The sequence below is a fragment of the Tamandua tetradactyla genome, chromosome 23, assembly GCF_023851605.1.
Source record: "Tamandua tetradactyla isolate mTamTet1 chromosome 23, mTamTet1.pri, whole genome shotgun sequence".
In the NCBI taxonomy this organism is placed as follows: Eukaryota; Metazoa; Chordata; class Mammalia; order Pilosa; family Myrmecophagidae; genus Tamandua; species Tamandua tetradactyla.
The window spans coordinates 46019656-46043513 of record NC_135349.1 but is presented as its reverse complement, the minus strand read 5'-3'; the positions used below and the strand labels follow the sequence as shown (position 1 = coordinate 46043513).

The following is a 23858-nucleotide window of genomic DNA, read 5'->3' as shown; positions in this document are numbered from 1 at the left end:
TTGGAAGTTGGGTGGAGGAAGGCCTGCAGGCCTGGCTGAAGCTGGGGGTTGGGGAGAGAGATAATCCTCAATGGAGGGATGACAGACCCCAGTTGTCTGCTCATAACAATATATATACTTTTTTCCATGACAAAAGATTTAAGACCTCGGTTTTGTGTCTCCCAGGATTGGTGAAACTCTATAGCCCCCTAGATGTTTTGCAGGAGGTTCCAGGGAGCTGGATGGTAACACCCACATGGAGAAGAACTTGCGCTCTAGGGACAGAGCTTGCAGACTGATTGCCCAGGGTCCACCTCCAGCCCACACACAGGCTTTCAGGGACAACTCAGGCTTTTCTTCTTCCTTTCTTCCTTCTCTTCTTCCCTTCTTCCTTCCTACCTTTCTTCCTTCCTTCTTTCCTTCCCTCCTTTCTTCCTTCCTTCCCTGCCTCCCTCCCCCTGCCTTGAACATACACGCTGTTTCTCTAGGTGTACCCACCCGCCCTCTCTCCCCTCCTCCCCTCCTCCCTCCCCTTTCCCCCCTCTCTCCTTCCCTCCCTTTTCAGAATTAAGTAGGTCGACAACATTTTTCTTTAAATGTGGAAGTTATGCATTAAAGTATAAAGATCTTGAAACATCAGATCTGGCACAGCTGGGCCCACATTCCTATGTGGTCACTGCTCACTGAGTGCGCGGCCCCTTTAGTTGGGACATAAGAAGGCCAGTTGGTCACGGCTCCACCGGCATAACCTGCCTGGCCACTGCTTGCACCTGAGTTTGACACCAGTGACCTTGCTGGTGAGACAGCTATCGACGCAGGTATGTATGGTTCAGAACAGAGTTCAGTGGGTATTGCAGACTAGGGCGAGGTTCTCATGGGACACCTGGCTCTGTCTGGAGACATTTTTGGTTGCCACAACTGGGAACCGTGTTACAGCTCATGGGTGATGGTCAGAGATGCTGTTCAAAATCCTACAAAGCTCACAGGACAGCTCCCTCCCCCCACCCCACCCCCACCCCCACTGCAAAGAATGATCCGGTCCCCCCAGATGTCAATGGATTAAGGGTATCAACTGGTCTAGAAGGGAGACTAGTTCTAATTGAAGGGAACCTGGAGAGAGGAGGTCTTGGGGTGGGGGTGGGGGGCATTTGATGACGGAGTTGGGGATAAGGTGTCAGACAGAGAACAACGTGAGCAAAGGTGCAGATAGAGAAAGGGCATGCATGGTTCAAGGAGCACGAAGTTTGGGATCAGATGGCCTTGGGTTTGAGTTCCAGCTCTACCACTCACTAGCCACATTTCCGCAGCTGTAAAGTGGGGATAATAAAGGTGGTCATGTAGGAACAGGCCCGACTGTCTCCAGCCCTCCATTTGCACTCAGCCATTCTGAAATGCTGGCTGTTGGCCAGAGGCTTTCTTCTTATGTTGCTTCCTGTTGAAACGGAGCTCGAAGGACATTAAGGAATGATGAGAAAGAAAGAAAGGAAGAAGGAGAGAAAGAAAGACACAGACGGGCTCAGGGGGTCTGAAGCTTGAGTTTACTTCAGACAGACTTCAAGCAATTTTATTCTTAACCAGATCCTGGTTATATACCACAGGATGACAATAGGCATGCATGCATTTCCTGAGGGAGCAAAGTTCTTATCTTTCAGTGTTCTTCCTTCATACTTAAAATAACCATTTGGGGTAAACAAACATTTTCTTCCTCCTAGACTGTCTTACATAAATCAGATAGCATAAAGCAGCTTACTGCCGCCACCACCCTAATGCCATCTACTCCCAAGTAGTTCTGCAGGTCTTATGTTAATCCTATCTCCTACATTCTTCTTTTTTTTTTTTTTATTAATTAACGGAAAAAAAGACATTAACCCAACATTTAGAAATCATACCATTCTACATATGCAATCAGTAATTCTTAACATCATCACATAGATGCATGATCATCGTTTCTTAGTACATTTGCATCAGTTTAGAAGAACTAGCAACACAACAGAAAAAGATATAGAATATTAATATAGAGAAAAGAAATAAAAGTAATAATAATAGTAAAAAAAAACAAAAAAAACTATAGCTCAGATGCAGCTTCATTCAGTGTTTTAACATGATTACTTTACAATTAGGTATTATTGTGCTGTCCATTTTTGAGTTTTGGTGTCTAGTCCTGTTGCACAGTCTGTGTCCCTTCAGCTCCAATTACCCATTATCTTACCCTGTTTCTAACTCCTGATGGTCTCTGTTACCAATGACATATTCCAAGTTTATTCTCGAATGTCCGTTCACATCAGTGGGACCATACAGTATTTGTCCTTTAGTTTTTGGCTAGACTCACTCAGCATAATGTTCTCTAGGTCCATCCATGTTATTACATGCTTCATAAGTTTATCCTGCCTTAAAGCTGCATAATATTCCATCGTATGTATATACCACAGTTTGTTTAGCCACTCTTCTGTTGATGGACATTTTGGCTGTTTCCATCTCTTTGCAATTGTAAATAACGCTGCTATAAACATTGGTGTGCAAATGTCCGTTTGTGTCTTTGCCCTTAAGTCCTTTGAGTAGATACCCAGCAATGGCATTGCTGGGTCGTATGGTAATTCTATATTCAGCTTTTTGAGGAACCGCCAAACTGCCTTCCACAGTGGTTGCACCATTTGACATTCCCACCAACAGTGGATAAGTGTGCCTCTTTCTCCACATCCTCTCCAGCACTTGTCACTTTCTGTTTTGTTGATAATGGCCATTCTGGTGGGTGTGAGATGATATCTCATTGTGGTTTTGATTTGCATTTCTCTAATGGCCAGGGACATTGAGCATCTCTTCATGTGCCTTTTGGCCATTTGTATTTCCTCTTCTGGTAGGTGTCTGTTCAAGTCTTTTTCCCATTTTGTAATTGGGTTGGCTGTCTTTTTGTTGTTGAGTTGAACAATCTCTTTATAAATTCTGGATACTAGACCTTTATCTGATATGTCGTTTCCAAATATTGTCTCCCATTGTGTAGGCTGTCTTTCTACTTTCTTGATGAAGTTCTTTGATGCACAAAAGTGTTTAATTTTGAGGAGCTCCCATTTATTTATTTCCTTCTTCAGTGCTCTTGCTTTAGGTTTAAGGTCCATAAAACCGCCTCCAATTGTAAGTTTCATAAGATATCTCCCTACATTTTCCTCTGTTTTATGGTCTTAGACCTAATGTTTAGATCTTTGATCCATTTTGAGTTAACTTTTGTATAGGGTGTGAGAGATGGGTCCTCTTTCATTCTTTTGCATATGGATATCCAGTTCTCTAGGCACCATTTATTGAAGAGACTGTTCTGTCCCAGGTGAGTTGGCTTGACTGCCTTATCAAAGATCAAATGTCCATAGATGAGAGGGTCTATATCTGAGCACTCTATTCGATTCCATTGGTCGATATATCTATCTTTATGCCAATACCATGCTGTTTTGACCACTGTGGCTTCATAATATGCCTTAAAGTCCGGCAGCGCGAGACCTCCAGCTTCGTTTTTTTCCCTCAAGATGTTTTTAGCAATTCGGGGCAGAGGCTTTCTTCTGTGTCTCCCCTCCCTGGACTCCATGTGCCACTCCCTCTCGGGTGTGGGGATTACACCATTAAAAGGTTATAAACCAGGGGCTGATATGCTCAGATTTAAGATGACTCTGCTATGAGCATGACATAGGGCTTAAGAGGTACGGGGGGATGCAAATCTGGAAGCCAAGAGAAGGGCAGTCCCAGCTTTAGACAAGAGGCCTGGGAACCTCTGGTTGCATTCCAGTTGCCTGCCTCACCACCCCTTCAGCCTCCAGGCGGCTAGCAATGGTCAGTGGGGACCCAGGCATGAAAAGGTTACCTCCTCTCTTGGATAATATCCTGCTCTCTCGTTAGTCCAGGAGCCTGACTGCTCTGTAGCTCAGGTCTGAGGAGTAGAGGCCAAGACCCCATAGAGGCTGCTGCCAGAAAGACCATGGATGAGCTGCTCAGCTCCCACAAGCCTCAGTTTCCTCACCTGTATAGAACAGTCTTTACAGGGTATGGGGCTACTTGGGATACTTCCTACAAAGTTCCTAGCACAGGGCCCGGCTCAGGATGTCTTAGCTGCTTTATAAAAATCAAGCTCTTACTGAAAATCCTCTGTAAGCTGAGCGTGCAGGTGGCCCTGGGAATACAGAGGCTCCTAAGAGTGGCCCCCGACTTTAAGAATTGCCCACTTTAGGACTTGTGGGTTTTGCTGTTTTAAGGGGACAGTTCCATTTCTAGGAATTTATCTAGAAAAGATGTTCACAAAGATTTAGTTCTTCTTTTACCTAGAGATATTATAAAGTGAAACAGTCTTAATGTCTAAGTATAGAATATTGATTAAATATGTGATGGGACAAATAGAATATTATGCAGGCATTCAGGAGGAAGGAGAAGATATTTGTTGCTATGGAAAGGTATTCATTATCAAGTGAACAGAGGCAGATGGCAAAACAATATTTGTATATTAAAAATATACACACATACATATCATGAAATGTAAAACCTGGAAGCTAGAACACCCAAAAGTTAACAGTGGTTCTCTCTGAGTGATTTTTTTTAATGTTCAGAAATTCTAATTATTTTAAAATTCTAATTGAGAGAACAAATTTTTTATAGTTCAGTATCAGCACAGAAAATCATTTGCCATATTTCACTTTGGCCATATTATTTTCTTCTTTTAAAAAAATTTTAGTGTGGTAACACATATAACATTTCCTAATTTAGTAAATTTTAAAGTGTACAATTCAATGACATTAATTACATTTACAATATTGTGCAGCCATTATCACTATCCATCACTAATACTTTTTCATCACCTCAGATGGACACTCCATACCATTAAGTAGTAACTCCCCATTCTTCCCACCCCTTGGCCCCTAATAACCTCTTATCTACTTTCTATCTCTATGAATTTGCCTAGTCCAGATATTCCATAAAGTGGGATCATTCAATATTTGCCCTTCTTTGGATAGCATTTTCAGTACTTCTTTCCTTTTTAATAGCTAAATAGTTCATTGTATGCATGTACCATATTTTGTCCATTTATCTGTTGCTGGATGCTTGAGTTGTTTCCACCTTTTAGTTATTGTGAATAATGCTGCTTAAACATTGGTGTACAAGTACTTGTTTGAGTCCCTGTTTCAGTTTCTTAGCTAGGAATGGAATTGCCCGGTCATGTGGTAATTCTATATTTAGCTTTTTGAAGAACCGCCAAACTGTTTTCCATAGCTGCTGCACCATTTTACATTCCCAGAAACAATGTATGAGGGTTCCAGCTTCTCCGTATCCACACAACCTGTTCTTTAATAGTCTGAGTGATTTTTTTCAGTTCTCTTCTCTTTTCTTATTCTACATTTGCGTTCTTAAAAGTTCCTTACAAAGCACGTGCGTTTCTTTTGTCAAAAATATAGTGATTTATTTTAACTTTTACAATATTTCATGTTATTTGAATATAACGAATGAAAATAAAAGGGCAGTTTTACCAGCCGTCTCCTTCCTAGCCATATTCCCTGACTGGATGGGCTGACTCTTGCTCACTCCCAGTAAGCCTGGTCTCATCATGTTATTTTTCCACTATTATTTATTAATCACCTACTGTGTGCACAGTACTTTTCTATGCATTAATGCAGTAATCACAGTCCTCAGGTGATTTGCATGCAAGCCGAATTTTGAGAAGCGTTGAAACAGGGAGTTCCACTCCCTCCTTTCATTCATTTTCTCTGTTCATTCACTTCATCCACTCATTCCTCCCTTGGGGGCGTTTATTTACTTAACGTACGCATGCGCACTCCTGGCGGCTAGGCAGGTCGCTCGGCCGAGGCCCCGCCTCCCGACGCCGACCATTGGCCGGCTCCGCTAGCGCGCCCCTGATTGGAGGCCGCGCGCCGGGCCTCCCCTCCCGTCCAAGGGGAAGAATGGCGGCCGCTGCGGCTTCATCCGCGTCTTCGTCCCCGGCGTTTTGCGCTGGCGGCTCGGTGGCGGTGAGGCTGCCGCGGTCGCCGCCGCTCAAGGTGCTGGCGGAGCAGCTGCGGCGCGATGTGGAGGGCGGCCCCGGCGCGTGGCAGCTGTCGCGGGCGGGCCGCGGGCCGCTGGAGCTGGCGGCCGTGTGGATGCAGGGCAGGGTGGTGGCGGCGGACGGCGGCGAGGCGAGGCTGCGGGACCCGAGCGGGCACTTCTCCGTGCGCGGCCTGGAGCGGGTGCCGCGCGGGCGGCCCTGCCTCGAGCCAGGTAACTGCAGGCTGGGACCGGGACCAGCGGCGAGGAAGTTGCCGAGGCTAGATTCGAACCTGGGCCTGCCCCTGTGTGGCCCGCCAGAAGGCCGGGCCATGGCACCCCCATCTCCAGACCCTTGGCGTCCCTCCCCCTGTCAGGCGTCTCCCCAACTTGCCTGATGAGAAGCGTCGCCTGCAGCTCGCTTAAACAATACAGGCTCCCTCGACCTCCCAGTCCGACTGGGAGTCTCCCGGGAAGGGACCTTGGCACCTGAACTCATGTGCAATGGCAGAAGATTGTCCAGCTCCACAGAACAGCCTGCCTGCTTCCAGGTGGCCTTTAGCTGTAGCCGTTAACACTAGAGCACCCCCTCTTTTGCTCTCCTTCCTTGCAGCACCGAGCAGTTTGTTTCTACAAAGGGCAGGTACTCAAGGGTGGAGTCCAGTCAGATTCTCCCTGCTCTTGCATTGCTTACAGTCTGCAGGGGGAGATGGGGAAGGATGGATGATGATCTGGAATGTCCTAGAATGCCCTGCTGTTGGTGCAGATCCGGGAGCAGGAACTGCACTTGAGAAAGATGCTGCTGCAGGTAGGGAAGGGGCTGTGTGGAGGAGTTGCCTAGGAGCTAGAGGAAGACAACTGAAGAAGTTGAGGCAGGAGAGGATGGCTACTTGAGTGAAAGGAGTGGGTATGGGGGGAAGGAGAAGGAGATTCCTTTTGGGAGGAGGGGCTAGGAGAAGGTAGCATTAGCAGGATTAGGAACTAGTTTGGCAAATCTCAGAAAGAAAAAGGTGCCAACTCTTGCCTCCATCCAGTGGGGTGCGCCTTCGTGGTATCATTAACCTGTTCGGGTGCATCACCCCAATTTTGTTTCCTGGGCCTTCAGTGGTTCTTTTTCTGAGGGTTCCATCTCTTCAAGCATTGTGGGGCCATGCAGAGGGAGTGGCAACTGTATTTTTAGAACCAGAGTCTGTCACTGAGGGATGTGATGTTACTTGTTCTGGAGATGGCTTCGGAGAAGCCTAAATAGGTCCTGCCAGAGGTTGCATTCCAGAGGGCTCAGGTGTCAGCTTGCCTGGCTGCCTTCAGTCAAAACCCTAGGGCCATGAGAAAACTCAGCTCTGATGGATGGAAGGATGTGAGATGTGATTAAAGCGGCTTGGCAGGGGCATGCCAGGGGGCCTGGCAGGGGGCCCGCCCTTCCTGCTGTGTTTGGGGTTTTTACACAATTGAGTTTTGTGTGGTGAAGACTGGCCAAGTTTTGCTTTCAAGGAGAGCCACTTCTCTGAGGGAATGGGAAGAGTTGTGGTTAAATATGTCATTAGCTCATTCTGATGGCAGCCTGCCCTCTGGTCGATTTGCTTGAGTATGCCCAGCCAGTGGTCGGAGGTGGCAGGGATTGGTCCTGGGCAGTTGGAATGGACAGGTGGGGGGAGGGCTGCTGCCTGCCCCGCTCTTTTGGCAGCATCGAGGGAACATTGGATTGCTTTGGGGCTATCTGGGAGTGTCTTTGCAGAAAGGACTCTGTTGTATGCACAGACCATTCACAAACTCCGTGGCACTGAACAAGGAACGGGGTTTAGGGCAGAGCTTGGGCACTGTCCCTGCCTTAGAGCATCTTCTGTCATTGTAATTTATACAGGGATATGAAGGTCTCTTCCATTTTTAGGGATTATTCTGTGCACGATGTTAGTGTGCAGCAATTTAACATTTTAAAAACCAGAAACCAAAGAATGTCATCCTCCAGGTTCAATATTTGACTTATTATCAGTACATATACATTTTGATCACTGACTGCCTTGGCATTTTGATATCAACCGTATGATTTTTTTATCTGTCTCCAGTTTGCCTCTGATAAAGTTCTGCTCGCTGAAGGACCGGGTCTCTGATTGATTTTTTTCCCCCTCTGTTATTTGAACATTAAGGTGGACTTTTTTTTTTCTTCTAGGAAAGTATGTGATGGTCATGGGTGTGATTCAGGCGTGCCACCCCGAGCCGTGCCTTCAGGCCGTGAAGATGACAGACCTTTCCGATAATCCCATCCATGAAAGCATGTGGGAACTGGAAGTGGAAGATTTACACAGGAATATTCCTTAGATGGTGTTGGAACTGTAAGATAACTGAAATTCTGAAGCTGCTGAGGTCCCTATACTATGTGGATTTCATGGACATCATTTAATGTATAGATATGTGTATATTTTTAATGCAGTTTTTTTGAGATCATTGTATATTTTGTAAAAGTTACTTGGAGGGGCGGGCCACGGAGGTTCAGCAGGCAGAGTTCTCACCTGCCATGCCGGAGACCCAGGTTCCTTTTCTGGTGCCTGCCCATGCAAAAAAAAAAAAAAGAAGAAGAAGAAAAGAAAAGTTTCTTGGAGAGCTTGACCAAAGCATCTGGATATCTGGATGTAGGAATTTTTAAATGCTAGGATACTTCAGTTAACTCAGCCTCCACTGCTCCCCCTTGCTTTGAATGTTTGCTGATGAAAAGCATATGTTTTATTTTGTGTGTCTGTGTGAATATTTTTTCTCTTTCTCACTTTGTCTCATGTTGCATTTTCCAGATTTTACAAGTGGTGATACTTGTTTCCATTAATGCTGTGACCTTGCTTTACAGTGCAAAATTTGAATCTCAGTCGTTGCCCACAGTGATTAAAGTGTGGCTTTGGGCAGAAAAACAGATGGTGTAAAAAAAGGAGTGACATCACGATGGCGCCAGTTTGCAAGTCAAATGGCATTTTCTGACTCAAGGCGTCTCAAAGATATGTCCCTTTCTGCTTTAGACACCACTCAGCCATTTAAGGTCAGTTTCCCACAGGTATAGAAGATGATTCCTGCCATGCTGACTTCACTTAGGGACGTTGAAATCTGTTCATAATTTCCCTGATGAAAGATGCCATAGAGTGGCATTAAAACCAAGACTGGGAATGACTTTCAGGCTTTAACGAAAATTCCGCCTCATAACTTTCCGTGAGACACTGTGGGAAGCAGCCTCCTGGTTTAGAACTCTTAGGTCTTTTTCCATGGAGTGGCTTTTGTGTTGTGGCTGTACCGATGTCAGATTTCTGCTCTCTGCTTATTACTCAGGCCTCATTTCTCTGTAGCTTGTAAACATCAAGGGAATCAGATTACGTTCCAGCATTGCTTATAGAGTTGCATGGGTTATTGATGTCTACCATTAATAAACTTTTTTTATATGCTGTAAAAGAAACTATAGGACTTTCTTTTAAAAGTGGGACAAATTGGAAAGTTCACGTTGTTTTTAATTATGATCTGGGCTTGCTTGTTGAAAGTTTGAAGGTTGTTTTGGGTCATTTATGTTCACAATCCGGGGTTTTGAAGGCAACATTGTTGAGTTCTAATGGGAGCGTTGCAGCCCTACAGACCTGAATTTGAGTACTTTGCCTGGCACAAAACTTGCTGTGTGACTCTGAGCAGGCCTAAGCTCTCTGTTCTTCAAATTCTTCGTCTCTAGAATGCAGATTACACTTAGTCCAAAACACATGGTGTGAGAAAAAAATGCAGATGTGTGTGAGTCATCTGACATAGTGTTTGGCACATGGGAGGCACCAAATTGTTACTGGGAGGAGCAGTAAATTCTCGCATACATCCATCAGTTGTCTTTTATGAAAAAAAAAAATAATACTTGATTTTTGTTACAGTTTTAGATTTACAGAAAAATTGCAAAGATGGTACAAAGAATTCCCATATACCCTGCAGGCATTTCCCCTATTAACATTTTACTGTACTCTGATTTAATGAACCAATATGCATACATTATTGTTACCTAAAGTCCATGCTTTATTCAGACTTTGTTTTTACCTCCTGCCCTTTTTCTGTCTCAGGAATCCCACATTACATTTAGCCATCACATCTCCTTAGGCTCCTCTTTGCTTTCACAGGTCAGCAGTTGCTTTTGTTAACTTTGAAATTAAATTTTGATACAGTCTCTACCAGGTTTGTGTTACAGGATTCTTAGGTAAAATTTTATTACAAAATTTTTATGGGGTACCCAGAAGTAAGTAGCCTCCAGAACTGGATTTCTGGTCGACTCAAAATCTCCCTAACTGAGCCCGTACCCCCAATCCCCCCACCTTCTCTAAAAACCTTTTCTGCCAGCAAACTGACCCAGGCAGCTGAGAACCTTCTATGTCATACCCTGACCAGCTTGTCCTCACCTACCTTCTGGTAAATAATACCTGATTGAAAAATGCCAGTCAGGCCATCATTGTTGCCTGGGCAATAAAATGTCTAAGGAGTCTGGGGGTAGGAAGAGGGGAGAGTTTTGTCCAAGAGTCCCCCAAGCCGCTGGTGGCTCCCAGCTGGAAGCTGGCCACCTCAAGCATGTTAGTTGAACTGCTGTGGTTTCTCTGAATATTGATAACTCCCTGTTTCAATTAGTGTTTCCTCCTTGACATCACCAAATGAAACTGCTTCTTGGGGATTTTCGTTTTCTGGTACCAAATCACAGTTGGCTTATCAGGAAGGCATCCCACGTCAGACAATGGCAGGCTGGTTGGGGAGCTTCCCTTTTGAAACTGGCTCTTTTCTAAGAACTGGAAATAAGCAACCTAGACTGTGACTTCACTTTTCTTGGAATTGCTTTATTTAGGGAAAAAAAAACAAATAAAACCCTCATTTAGCTGATTTTGGATGACTGAGTTCCCTGATTCTTTCTGTTGATATTCTTGTAAAGCTGGAGATTTGCAGCAAAATTCTTTTGTATCAGGTGAAGCAAGAGACCAAATAACAGAGTCGAGTGATTTGTCTCTGGCCTGTTTGTCTATGATTTCATGGTTGAAGAAGAAAAATTCCTGGAAGGGGTGTTGTGTGAGAGTCATTTTCAGAACCCCCTACTTGAAGATCTGTTGGTCACCAAGTGGGCTCAGTCTGGCGTTGCTGAACCTTGGGCCAGTGGTCCAGACTTACCGAGCAGCTGTTTATTTGCAAGGATAAGGGGGAAAGTGCCTGTTGAGCCATGGTGACTGATTTAGTGGACATCTTGGAGCCTTAGCAAAAGGACACCTTCAAGGGGGGACAGAGGCTCAGTCATAACTGAGTTCTAATTCTGGTCCTGGCCTTTCCTGCCTGACCTCAGGCTTGGAGGTCAGTGTGGAAAGTGGAGCTAATTCTTCCTTCACAGGGTGGTTTTAAGGAGTAGAGAAGCTGTACCGTAATACCTGACATTAGTTGGTTCTTGGGAGGTGGATTGGACATCCCTCCGCCCTGCATATCACTGTAGATGTGCGCACAGATTGTTTTCTGAGATCGTCTGTTAGTATCTGCATCCCCCCAGAGAGGCCTGCAGTGACGCCCTTGCATCTTATGTCTGTATCTCTGCCCTGGGCCATGCATAACTCGCTTGGGCACTCTGTAAATGTTGGGGAAATGGCTGGTGTTTAGGGTGCAAGACAGGAAATACACAAGCAAAGGCTGGACGTGCTTGTGTTTACCCTTGGCCGGCAACAGTTTGCAAATGAAAGGAGCTCTCTTAGAGCTATGAGCACCACCTCCCCCCCCCCCCCGCCCCCCGCATTTATAGTTGGCCAGAGGGCGCTTGGCTGGAACGTTTGGGAGTGCTCAGAAGTACAGTCTAGGTAAAGACTTGAAAGATCAGAGGAAAAGGAGTGAGACAGCCGAGTCAAAAAAAAGGATTTGGGCAGAATTCAGGCCGGTTGTGGGCCAGGGACTGTGCTAGAAGCTCTTCCCTGCATTATTTCATTGAGGCATGTCATCGCCTCTGGGAGTGCACTCCCGCCTTCCGAGATGTGTCATTTGCTGTGCTGGGTGTCCCCATTGCCAGGGATTCCATTTCCCCAGAGCGTGTGTTTTAGTTGGAGGTCTGGGCATTTGCTTTGAAATGGCTCTTCACTGAGAAACTCGTAGAGCCCAGTGGGAGAAGCGCCTGACTTTACACTTAGGCGCTGGCGCCCCCTGTGGGTCAGTTCCTGCAGCTCGGCTGCCCTGTGCCCGTGGAACAGGAAGACTAGGACGAAACGCCTCAGAGTGAAAGCAAAGGAACCAAACGAGGCCACGAGAAGCTTCGCAGCCACGCATCTCTGACCTTTTGCCCCTTAACTTGGCGTGGGGGATGGATGATGTTGGATTTGGCCACCAGATGGGTTTTGATGGGCCTGCTTTTGAACACCAGTCATCCTGTTGCCCAATGGGGTGACCTTGGATGAGTGATGAGGTGGCGTGTTCACGTGGCTGATAACTGGAACCCAGGCAGTCACAGCCGGAGTCAAAAAGTGCTCATCCCATCTGCCTTTCAGTCCCCAGGCAATTGAGCACCTTCACCTACCCGGTCCCAGGCTCTGGGACACCCAAGAACAAAAGACAAACGGTTGCTGTCTTGTAGGGGATCCTCTCAGCTTTCTGATGACCTCATCTCTCCTACCCAAAGCTGGGAAACATCTTTGCTTTTAAGGGTTTATGTGAATAAATTAGACTCATCTGGATAACCTGGGATAAACTCCCCAACTCAAGGTCCTTAACTTTAACCACAACTGCAAAGTCCCCATTTGCATGACTATTCACAGATGAATATGTGATGTGTGAGTACTCACAGGTGCCTGGGACATCTCTGCGGGGTCATCTGTCTACCACGTCTGCCCTCTTACTCCCAAAGACGCACGCCCCTTCCAAGTGCAACATTATCTCCTCCCAAGGTCCCCCAAGTCCTTATCCTATTACAGCATCAGCTGAAAGTCCAAAAGCTCATTATATAATTCACCTAAATCTGTATGCACGAGGCTCGAGGCATCATCCCTACGGAGGTGATTCCTCTCCATCTCTGAATCTGGGAACGCAAAAAACAAGTTATCTGCTCCCCAAACCCACTGGGCAGCAACCAAGGGGCAATGATCAGATTACAGTTACTGTAATCTACAGATTACACCCTAACTCCATACATCCCAGGGTGATTGGGTGGCCAGCCAGCAGGGTGGGGAACTGAGGTGAAAGCGTTGCAGTCTGGTTCTGTCCCGAATCCAAGGGGCCAGAGATGTGATACAGGCAAGCAAGAGAGAGAGACCGTGGGGCTCAGGCATCCAGAAATACCAAATTACCTAACTCCGCTCCTTCCTGGTCAAACAGGAAAAGTTGAAAGGGTGTCTCAAAAGGTCTGTTAATACTTAATTTGGTGTCCATGGAGATGAGAAGAAAGAGCCAGAACTTTTCATCACATGGGTAGTGTCTGCTTTAGAAAGGAGTCACCCAGAGTCTTCAAATGTGCAGCTGGGCTGTTTTCCCACACCCATATTTTCCAAGTCCAGCGTACCTGACATCCTGCACGTGAGGCCTTGGGAGCCTCTAACATGCTGATTATCAGCCCCACCTGAACTGCTTTTGAACCTTGCTTTGGGAAAAAAAATCTAAGCATTTACATCCCAGGTGACCTTTATTGAGCAGGGTATTAGAGGCTGCAACCCTGCAGCTTCCTGGCCCAGAGAGCTGGAGAAGTCAGAGCTGCCCCTGGGCACTGGTTGATCAGGATGCGGGGAGAGAGGCCCCAGGGGCGCTGCCCCAGGGGCTTTCACCCAGAGGGAGACTAAGCTACCACCTAAACAGTGGGACCCCAGAGTCCAGAGGACTTGGCCTTAGCCAGAAGACTAGAGAAGTCAGGAGCTCACAGGACCAACAAGGCCATTAGCCCCCAGACTTCCATGAGAAGGAGGAGGTGGAGGAGGAAGAACAGAGATGGGAAAAGCCAGCAGGGAGGAACCGGGCCAGTCCACCCACATGAGGCTGTCCGCGGCTGCCAGCCGTGCTGAGCTTCTGTAGAGGGTGCCACAAGGTAACGATGCCAGATTTTTCTTTTCTCAACCTGAGTCTATTTAAAGAAAAGTATGAAGTAAACATTCATACAGGTGCCACACAGATGACGTTTGGGAAACCCTGCTGTAGACGGTTTGCTTTTCCTTGATGTTCTAGAATAGAGCTGTGCTGTGATTACCTCACGTGGCCGTGTTCCCTACGTCTTGAAATGCGTCTGGCGTGGCTTATAGGGTGGCCAGGTTTGCAAGTAAATGCACAGGCTGCGCTTAGTCACCTCTGTCCAAAGCGTGCTGGTTGGAAAGGGGGGATAAAAGGAGTCACTTTACACGAGAAACCTGACAAACGCGGCCTCGGCCGAGGTCACCGTCCGCAGTGATTAGTCATGCTGACTGCAGACCCCCTTGTCGGGAGGTGAAGAGAACAGCCCTGTCCCTCTGTGGTCTTCCTCCCAAAAAACCCTAACCCCAGTCTAATCGTGAGAAAAACATCAGACAAATCCCAATTGAGGAACATCCTACAAAATATCTGACCAGTCTGCCTCAAAACTGTCAAGGTCTCACAAAACAAAGAAGATCTGAGAAACCATCTCAGCCCAGAGGAGCCCAAGGAGACCTGATGGCCAAATGTAACGTGGGTTCCCGGGACAGAAAAAGGATGTGAGGTAAAAACTAAGGAAATCTGGATATAAAGTATGGGCTTTAGTTCATAATGTGTCAATATGGGTTCATTAACTCCAGCAAATGTACCAGAGTAATGTAAGACCTTAAAAATAAGGGAAACTGGGTATGGAATATATGGGAACTCTCTATTATCTTTGCGGTTTTTCTATAGACCTAAAACTGGTCTGAAAAAGACACAGGATTGCCCAATTAAACTTGAATTTCAAAACTAATACCTTTGAAGAAAAAGGTGGTTCCATACTTGTTTGTCTGAAATTCAGATTTAACTGGGAACCCTGTATTTTTCTGGTAATCCTATTTATAGAACCTGAATTTTGAATTCTATTTCATTTTAATTGTTTTGAATTTAAATAGCCACATGTGGCCAGTGGCAACCGGAGGGGGCAGCTTGGGTCTAGGACTCTTGGCTTGCCCTGAGGTCAGCATTTAAGAAAGCAGGTAAAACACATGAGGCTGAGAATCCTCTGACTGCAAGACCTGCCATCTCCTGGACCTTGATCTGGTTCCTGCAGCGAGGGGAGATGCTCTGAGGCCTGTGGGAGTCCAGGGCGCTGTGAGGGCTTTGGGGCGGGGGTCGGGACGTGGTGGCTGGGGTGCGGTTTGAGGACAGTCTTCAGTGGGTTTGACGCCTGGGACGGGTCGGGGACCCGAGGGCCGCACGGCACATTGCCACGGGTTAGCTGCTTAAAACCACACTAGGGTATCATCCCCACTCCTGTGGGCGAGGGGTCTGGCGTGACATGGTTGAACCCTCTGCTCAGGGTCTCACCAGGGCAAAATCGAGGTGGCGACTGGCTGACCTCTTTGCAGGAGGTGCTGAGAAGAATCCACCTCCAAGCGTGGCCAGGTGGTTGGCTGGATTCAGTTCCTTACCGTCGTAGGACTCGGGACCCCTTTGCTTGCTGACTTCAACTCCTGGGGCCCTCTGGCTTGCCTTGCCTCCCGGTCCCTCCGTCTTCAGGTCAGCCACAGTGCATGGGGTCATTTGTGCTTCAAATCTTTGACAACTTCTGAGTTGTCAAAGGGTTTAGGCGATGAGGTCAGACACCAGCTATCCACCTGTCTCAAGGTCAGCTAATTTGGGAACCTAATTACACCTGCAAAATCCCTTCAAGCAAAGTCTAGACTCATGTCTGCTTGAGTAACTAGGAGGTTTGTCTGCACTGGGGGCCGGAAATCTTGGGGGGCTGTCTGGGAATTCTGTCTACCGTAAGACAGAACTTAGTTTTAGGGGATAAAACAAGTGGGTTGTTGAGCCAGAAAATATGGTTCCAGATCCCAGCCCTGCTGCCGCTTAAGCCCGTGACCTGGGTCACATCCGAGCCTCTGTTTTCCTCATCTGCTGATGGGAATAAGAAGGACTTTGCTCAGTCCATCAAGTGGCTCTGACAGATCGGATGCACTTTTGGCTCCTCCGTGATGAACCAGTTGCCTCTTCCTCGAACTGCTCTGTCCACTTCAAACCTGCTTTGTTTGGTAAGCTTGTTTTCTGCGATTCGTTCAAGTTCTCTGCCTCCTGGCAGAAGTGTGAACTCACTGGCTCGGGATTTTAGTCTCAAGGGCTTGACGGGTTGGTCCAGAAATGTCAGTGGGGAAAATCTTTAAAAAAAAATTTGGGGTCTAAGGGGTGCATGGGTTCAGTGGTAGAATGCTCGCCTGCTAGGTGAGAGAACAGGGCTCGATTCCTGGACCTTGCATAGCACGCCCCCTCCCCACCCCCCCAAATAAAAAAGAAAGAAAAATGTTATGTATGTAGTGAAACGGATCTCCAGTTCTAACATAAACATAATCACACGTGCTCTTGTGTGTATGGAGCCTGAGGTAAGGTAGGAACTGTTTGGTAAGTTAGAGTTAATTGCCATCTCTTCCCCCATTGCACGGCTCACGGAAGATGAGGTTTTTGACTTGGGCATTCTGGGGCAGGCATTTTGCCCGGAGCATCCTGTTTATCCCATGGCTATGGGCTTTTAGGACCAAATTTGCTTGAAAACCTTGTGAAATTATTTATGGAGAAAGAAAGGACGAGGAATCCTGGGTAATGTGAAGCAACCGGCCAGTTTTGCAAACGTTCCAACATGGGTGGTTAATAACTAACTGAAAAAACCTGTCTCTTAATCCTTTTTGCAATGCCTGGGCCTTAAGTGTTCCCAGAGGTTGAAGGGGGTGGACTGAGCTCCTGGGGTGGTCACCGCTGCGACAAGAAGACAAAGAGCTCACAACTCCATCTAAGGATCCTTCAGGTGTCGCCAGCCCTGGCTGGGGGAGTGAGGGCCCCCTCTTGTGAGGGGGGCCAGGTGCTGGGGGTCGGGGGCAGAGGGGATTGGGATTAGTTCTCGCTTTATGTTTGGCTTTGTCCACTGAAGTTTCTGAAGGCATAATTTGGGGCACAGACAGGAACTGGGAACAGTCAACACTGGAGTCCTTGCATTCCGTGGAACCCTTTGCCCTTTGTTTATAACAAGCACAGTGCTCTGGACGCTGCCACCCTTGCTTTCAGAGAGAGAGAAGCCGAGGGCCCCGCTTTCTCTTCCTCGTTGGGTCTCTCTGTAAGAGAGCATCTGGTTGGGCCCTTGACCCACAGTGTCCTTAAGAGCGAAACCTCTTGTCAGCAGTCCAGGCTCTGCAGAAAGAGCCCGCCTGTCCGAAGGCCCTGGGTACATCCCTGCTTGGCTGGCCTGGATCAGCTGCCACCCTTGGTATCTAGGAGCCATTGTGGCCTTGTTTATAAGAAGGGGAGGTCAACATGCCCCAGCATGGTTTCGGGATGAAAAGTGACATGGGACCCCCATCCCCCAAGCTTCCCTCCAGGAGAAGGGGAGGGACAGGGTAGGACCTGGAGATGACACTGCAATTAGAGTTATATGGGTTTGTGGTTTCCTCTCACTGTCTCCACTTCCTTCCTGAAACCCCAAAAGAGGCTTTGCAGGAAAGGAAGGACCTTTTAGATCCCTGAGCACAGCTGGGATGACTATCCCTGAGCTGGACGGAGCCCAAGCCACCAAAGCAGAGCTGGCTGACTCCACACCGCTGACCCGAGGGCTTGTTGGGTCTTCTGCTCGGACAGGCCTCATCCTAGCGACCTGCAGGGGCGCCCTAAGGGGGCTGCGGGTGCCGTGGACTCCGGGAGGGAGTGTGCCCAGGACAGGGCCCCTGGCTTTTTGGCATTGGCCTCTCTCGTGACTGCTACATCTGCAGTGATGTGAAATGGACTGGCCTTGAGGAGGTGGGCTGCCGATCATTAAAGTAGTTACAGGTGCTGCCAAGCTGGTTATTCGGGCACTAGAGATGGACCCTCCTGTGCAGAGGGGCTCGTGGGAACCCTGGCCCACTCCAGCCACCTGAGAACCTGCTTTAAGTGGCTCTGAAGCAGGACCAGTGACATAATTTGGGCCATCCAGTGGAAGATACAAACACAGGGCCCTTCCTTAAGAAGTAATTAGGGACTTCAAGAGTGGTGACAGCAGAGCATGGAGCCATGTGTGGAGCCTAGTGGGACTGCCCGGGTCGCATGCCAGAGAAGTCTGCCTGGGGCTAGAGAGAGGACGGGGAGGGTGGGGCCAGCTGCCTGCAGCCTGCCAGTGGAGTGGGGTGAGCTGGCCTAAGGAGGCTCATGAGGGGGGCAGGGCTAGTTCAAGTGTAGGCCAAGAGGTCACCAAGTATGTAGCATATGGTGACAGAGTGGGGGAGCGGCAGCCAGCAAAGGGGGGCTTCTGTCCTCTTAGCTTGTGCCACAGGGTTCAAAGTAAAGCCCAGCAGGTCAGGCGACCACATATTAAGACGGTCAGCCCCAAGTCAACATTTTTTCAGAAGCTTTTTTAAAAATTCGCTCTATCTGTGACTTTGGATTATGTGTCTTCTGTTACTTCCATTACAGAAAAATGACTAAGTGGTTGAACCTCCGAAGCTGACCTGTCACTGTGTTCAACTTGAGGGTAGAAGGACAGTCCTGGCCCCGGGGAAGGCATTTGCCCCCTGCTTCCTTTGCCTCAGGCCTTCAGCTTAGGGCCTCGCCAGTTTCACCCATGACAGGGCTTGGGGAGAACCTTAACTTTTCCATTTTAAGTGAGATCTCCAAATGATTTTCTGGTGGCTGGAAAAGGAAGTGGTCCAGTTACTGGAGAGCAGTTTGGATCCGCAGAGAGCGGGTTAGTGGTTGCTAAGGAAACCGTTGTTTGCAAAGTTTGGCTTATACAAATTATTGGTGGAAAAGAAAACCATATGCCATTTTATTCTTTCTCCCAGATGGTAAACAGGAAGGGGAGCCTGTTTCTGGGTAAAGTGAGTCATGGGGCGTGGAGCTCTCCTCTGCCCTCCACCCAGGGGTGGTGGGTCCCTTTCTCCTTCACCTGCGAAGTGACTGCCACACATTAAAGGCAATCAAAGGCCTTTCATCGGATTGGAAGGGAGCAGACAAAGGTTGTCCGGGTGGGTGGGGGGCTGAGGGAGGAAGTCTCAGGAAACCAAAAGGGCTTTCTTCTCCCCCCCCCCACTTTTTTTTTTAATCTTGGAGTGGGTAAAACTGGCAAGGCACTAATTCTGAAACCAAAATGTCATTTGTGATACTTTCCCTCTATGATGAGTATCTTTATTATTATTATTGTTATTGAGCTATAATTCATATACAATAAAATGCACTCTTTTAAAGTGTACAATTCAGTGGTTTTTTAGTATTTTCCCAGATTGTGCAATCATCACTACTGTCTAATTCCAGAACATTTTCATCACCCCCCCCACAAAAAAGACAAAAAAAAAAAACCATACCCATTAGTAGTCACCCCCTACCCCTCCCTTCCCAGCCCCAGGCAACCATGAATCATTTTCTGTCTCTATAGATCTCTCTATTCTAGAGAGTTCATGTAAATGGAACTAGATGATATGTTGCTTTTTGTGTCTGGCTTCTTTCACTCAGCATCATGGTTTTTCCAGGTACATCATGTTGGAGCATATATGTGAACCTCATTCCTTTTTGTGGCTGAATCACGTCTCATTGCACAATGTGCTACTTTCTGCTCATCCATTCATCAGTTGACGGGCATTTGGGTTGCTTCCGGGTTGGGCATTATGAATAATGCTCATGTGCAAACTTCTGTGTGGACATATGTTTTCATTTCTCTCGGGGAGATACTCAGGAATGGAATTGCTGCAGCATGTGGTAAATTTATTTAATTTTCTAAGAAATTGCCCAACTGTTTTCCAAAGTGGCCACACCACTTTACAGTCCTCTGAGCCACCCGCAAGCGAGTGCCAGCTCCACGGCGTTGCCAACACTGGCATTGATAGTTGCCCCTTTTACCTGTCGAATCTTCCGAGAAGAGCACATACGTGCTATGGCTCTCTATATATTTTGAAGCATTTTACATCCCTCAGCAGCTTTAAAAAATTTCTTCATATAGAGTTTCCACATTTTTAGTGCATTTATTTCTGGGAGATTTTTTTTTGTTGGGGGAGCTATTGTAAATGGGATATTTTCTTCTATTAAACTTTCTAACTCTTTACTGTTTATACATAGGAAGTTTATTTATTTGGGTATGTTAGTTTTGTACCTTAAATGTTTGCCATATTTTTTCAGTTGCTTCTCTTTGATTTCAGGGATAAAGATAATTATTTCATCTCCTCCTCTCCCTCTTAAATGTCTTACTTTCCCCCCCTACCCCCCACTAGCTTCATTTCATCAGCTAGGATGTCCCAAATATCTGGTGCCAGAGGAGATTCTTTTGTTGTGGTGTTTTCAGGCCTTGGAATGCTTCTGCTGCTTTAAACCATTTCAAACGATGCTGATTTTTGGCTTGAAGGGTGCATTATTATATCATGTTAACTGTCTCCCTTTCTGATTGTAATGAGTTTTGCCTACAGTACAGTTTGAGAGAAGATTGTCCTCACTTCTGGTACCAATTATAAGTTTGGGAGTGTTAAAATATTAGACAAGATATTAATTATGGGACTTGACTTCAGCAGCTTACAATTCATGAATTGGGAAGCTTTCAAACCACAGCTGGGCAGGAGCTCCAGTGAGGCCATGGAAAGGGGGAGCTTAGACAGGGCAAAGGGGCAGCCAGCGGGGAAGTGTGCGGACTGGCTGACGGCAAGTTTCCATTTTCAAGGGTGCAGGGAGGGGTCTTTCAAAGTGGGGAGCAGATACCCATTGGTTAGAATGGTACGCTTGTCCATTCTGATGAGCCTTCTTAAGTGGACCCCAACTGGCTTATCACTGCCATTTTTAGTGGGTGCTCCTTTGTTCCATTATCTCGAAGCCCCTGCAAGTCAGTCATGATTTGTCTTCTGGAAAACCCTTTCTCGGAATGGGTTAGCTCCCAGCAGTCCCAGTGCAGGCAGCCCTTCTGTTTTACTGCACAGGAGGTCCTTAAAAGACCACTTGCAGGTTTGACAGTTCGCTATAGGGACTCACAGGGCCTAAGGAGAGCTGTGACGCTCGTGCGTAGGGACTGTTACGGAGACAGGACATAAATTAGAACCAGCCAAAGGAAGACACGTGGGACAGCGTCCGGGAGGGGTCCAGACGGGGTGCTTCCAGTCCTCTTTCCCGGGAGGCCCTGCCCAGTGCAACCTCCTCCTGTCCGGGCGAGCGATGAGTGGCGCAGAGCATTGCCAGCCAGCGAAGCTCACCCGCGCAAGGGGCCCCGAGTTTTTGCTGCGGCTCAATCCTGCTCGGCTCGCGGGGCTGGTCTTCCCTGCCTAGCGCCCCCTCGAGGTGGGAGCTGGTACGGTGCGAGGCGGAGCCCCTCTGTAAGTCACATGGTTAGACTGTGGTCCTCTAGCCAAAGCCCCCAGGCAGGTAAAGACCCTCGTATCAGGCAGGTCATTCCAGGGGCCTCGAGTCTCAACTCCGGGCAATGGGTGGACCTGTCTTTGGGTAAGTTTAGTTCTTCACTGTACACTAAAAGTTTTTGTGGCCCCTAGTAAATTTTGTCAGATGCCTTTTTACCATTTACGATAATGCTTTTGCTCTTAATATGGTAATATAAAGTACATTGAGAGATGTCCCATGTTTATTGAAAATGATTGTATAATGCTATAGCTCTCGCAGTGTGACTGTGACTGTGAAAACCTTGTGTCTGATGCTCCTTTTATCTATGGTATGGACAGATGAGTAAAACATATGGATTAAAATAAATAATAGGGGGAACAAATGTTAACATAAATTTAGTAGATTGGGGGAAAATGTGTCCTAATATTGAACCATCCTTGTCACACTACTCATTTGGTTTGAGTGATTTTGTGTTGGATTCTTGCATTGATTTATTTGCAAATGATTTTTGCTCTGTCTTGTCCCTTCATTGTGCCTGAATTGCTGGCCTTTGAGATCAGTATGTTGTTCAGGCTTCCTTAGCATTCCACCAGGTTTTTGAGACTCCACCTGGGAAGCCAGGCTTGCGGCTGTACCTTTTCCTCCCACATGGTTTGGGGGAGAAGATGGTATCTTTCTGAGAACTTTCTCAGTTTCTTCTGGGATGAGTGATGTTTCCTCTTCTGGGAATCTGCTTTGGTACTCCCCCCCCCCCCCCCCCCCCCCCAGAATATATCAATTTCCTCTAGGTTTTCAAATTTGCTGGCATAGACAGTCGGCTTCTTATATTCTTCCTTTTTGTCTTGATTATCTTAAAACCTTCTCTTTTTTTTATAATTTAAAAATTTTTTAATACCAAAAAATACCAAACGCAAACATTCTTAACCTTTGATCATTCCGTTCTCTATATATAATCAGTAATTCACAATATCATCACATAGTTGCATATTCATCATCATGATCATTTCTTGGAAAATTTGCATCTATTCAGAAAAAGAAATAAAAAGAAAACAGAAAAAAATTTATACATACCATACCCCTTACCCCTCCCTTTCATTGATCACTAGCATTTCAAACTAAATTTTAACATTTGTACCCCTATTATTTATTTTTTATTCCATATAAAACCTTCTTTTTAAACGCAATGAAGTCTGGATTAAAGGCCATCCGTTCTCTGTTAATTCATTAATTTGTTAAAACTATTACATGCAAAAAATGCATCCATGCCTCCAAAGTTGGTCTAAGTGAAATAGGCTGAGACAGACTCTCAGCCCCAAAGCCACTGAGGCAGAGGGAAGGCGAGGCTGCCCGGCCCCTGGCACGGCCTTCCTCCAGACCCCGAGTTCGCTGGCTGCAGTGCTCCCGCGTGACCTCGCTTCCCCCGGTCCCACTCTGTCCCGAAAGAATAACGGAGACGTGATATTGGCAACTAAAAGCGGATTTGGTTTTTCCGAAGATGTGTATTGACTCGGTCCGTTTCCTTCCTGGCTTAGAAAATGGTCGAATGCAAAAACAGCTTGTGCAGAGCATTTTTTTTTCCATCGTAAAACCCAGGCTGGCGCTCAGTGGCCTTCACCGTAATTTGGTCACAAACCCAACGGATGGCAAGAACGGGATGAGAGTTCCTTCCAGAAAACAAGTCACGTGCTGTCTTGAAGACAGACCCCCAGCATCGAGGAGGGAGTGGCCCCCGCCTCCTCTCCAGGCCCCCCCCCAACCTCCTCCTTCCCCAGCTTCCTCACTTCTGCCTCAACCTCTCACCTGCTCCTTAGGCTCGTCCACCCCCCACCCCAACCCCCAGCCCCCCAGAAACGTGCACGGCTCCCTGCTCCAGCAATCTCAGAAAAAACCTTCGTATCAGTCTTCAGGTTTTTTAAATCTCTGCTTGCATTTATTGTATCAACAGCATTGTAACCGTTACACAGGGGATTTCAAAAGAAAATAATCATCCACCATTGCTTGCCCTCACTGATCAGCTGTTTCCAGCTTTCTGTATTCCTCTCCAGTTTTTCCACGGTCTGAAGGCATTCTCAGTGCAGACTTCTATGGCGTCTTGTTTTCTGCTCATTTGGAGCTTAACCTTCCCTGCTCCCCCCTCGCCATGTTAATACATTGTCTGATGTTGGACTTCTTAACAAATGATTTCAGGATAATGCATCAAATTGATATACCACATCTTTAAAAAGTAATTTCCCTGTTGGCCGTTTATAATTTTTCAGCATTTTGAATAATGAAATTATTTTGAAATTACTTGGAACCATTTATGTATCCCTTTCCTTCCTCTCTTGTTTTGGAATAAGTCCCAGGAGAGGACTTATTAGGTCAAAGGCATGGATAGTTTTAAGACTCTTGGAACGCGCTACCAAAGTTGTGCTAATTGAAACGGCCAT

General features: G+C 46.9%; 1 protein-coding gene across 1 annotated transcript; it reads left to right on the top strand.

Annotated features, from left to right (window-relative positions):
- Positions 1–5902: 5902 nt before the first annotated feature.
- On the top strand, positions 5903–9415 carry RMI2 (RecQ mediated genome instability 2). The gene is made up of 2 exons (XM_077141798.1): positions 5903–6219; positions 8153–9415. Exons 1-2 carry the CDS (start codon positions 5907–5909, stop codon positions 8299–8301), a joined length of 462 nt encoding a protein of 153 aa, XP_076997913.1. The 5' UTR covers positions 5903–5906; the 3' UTR covers positions 8302–9415.
- The last annotated feature ends 14443 nt before the right edge of the window (positions 9416–23858 follow it).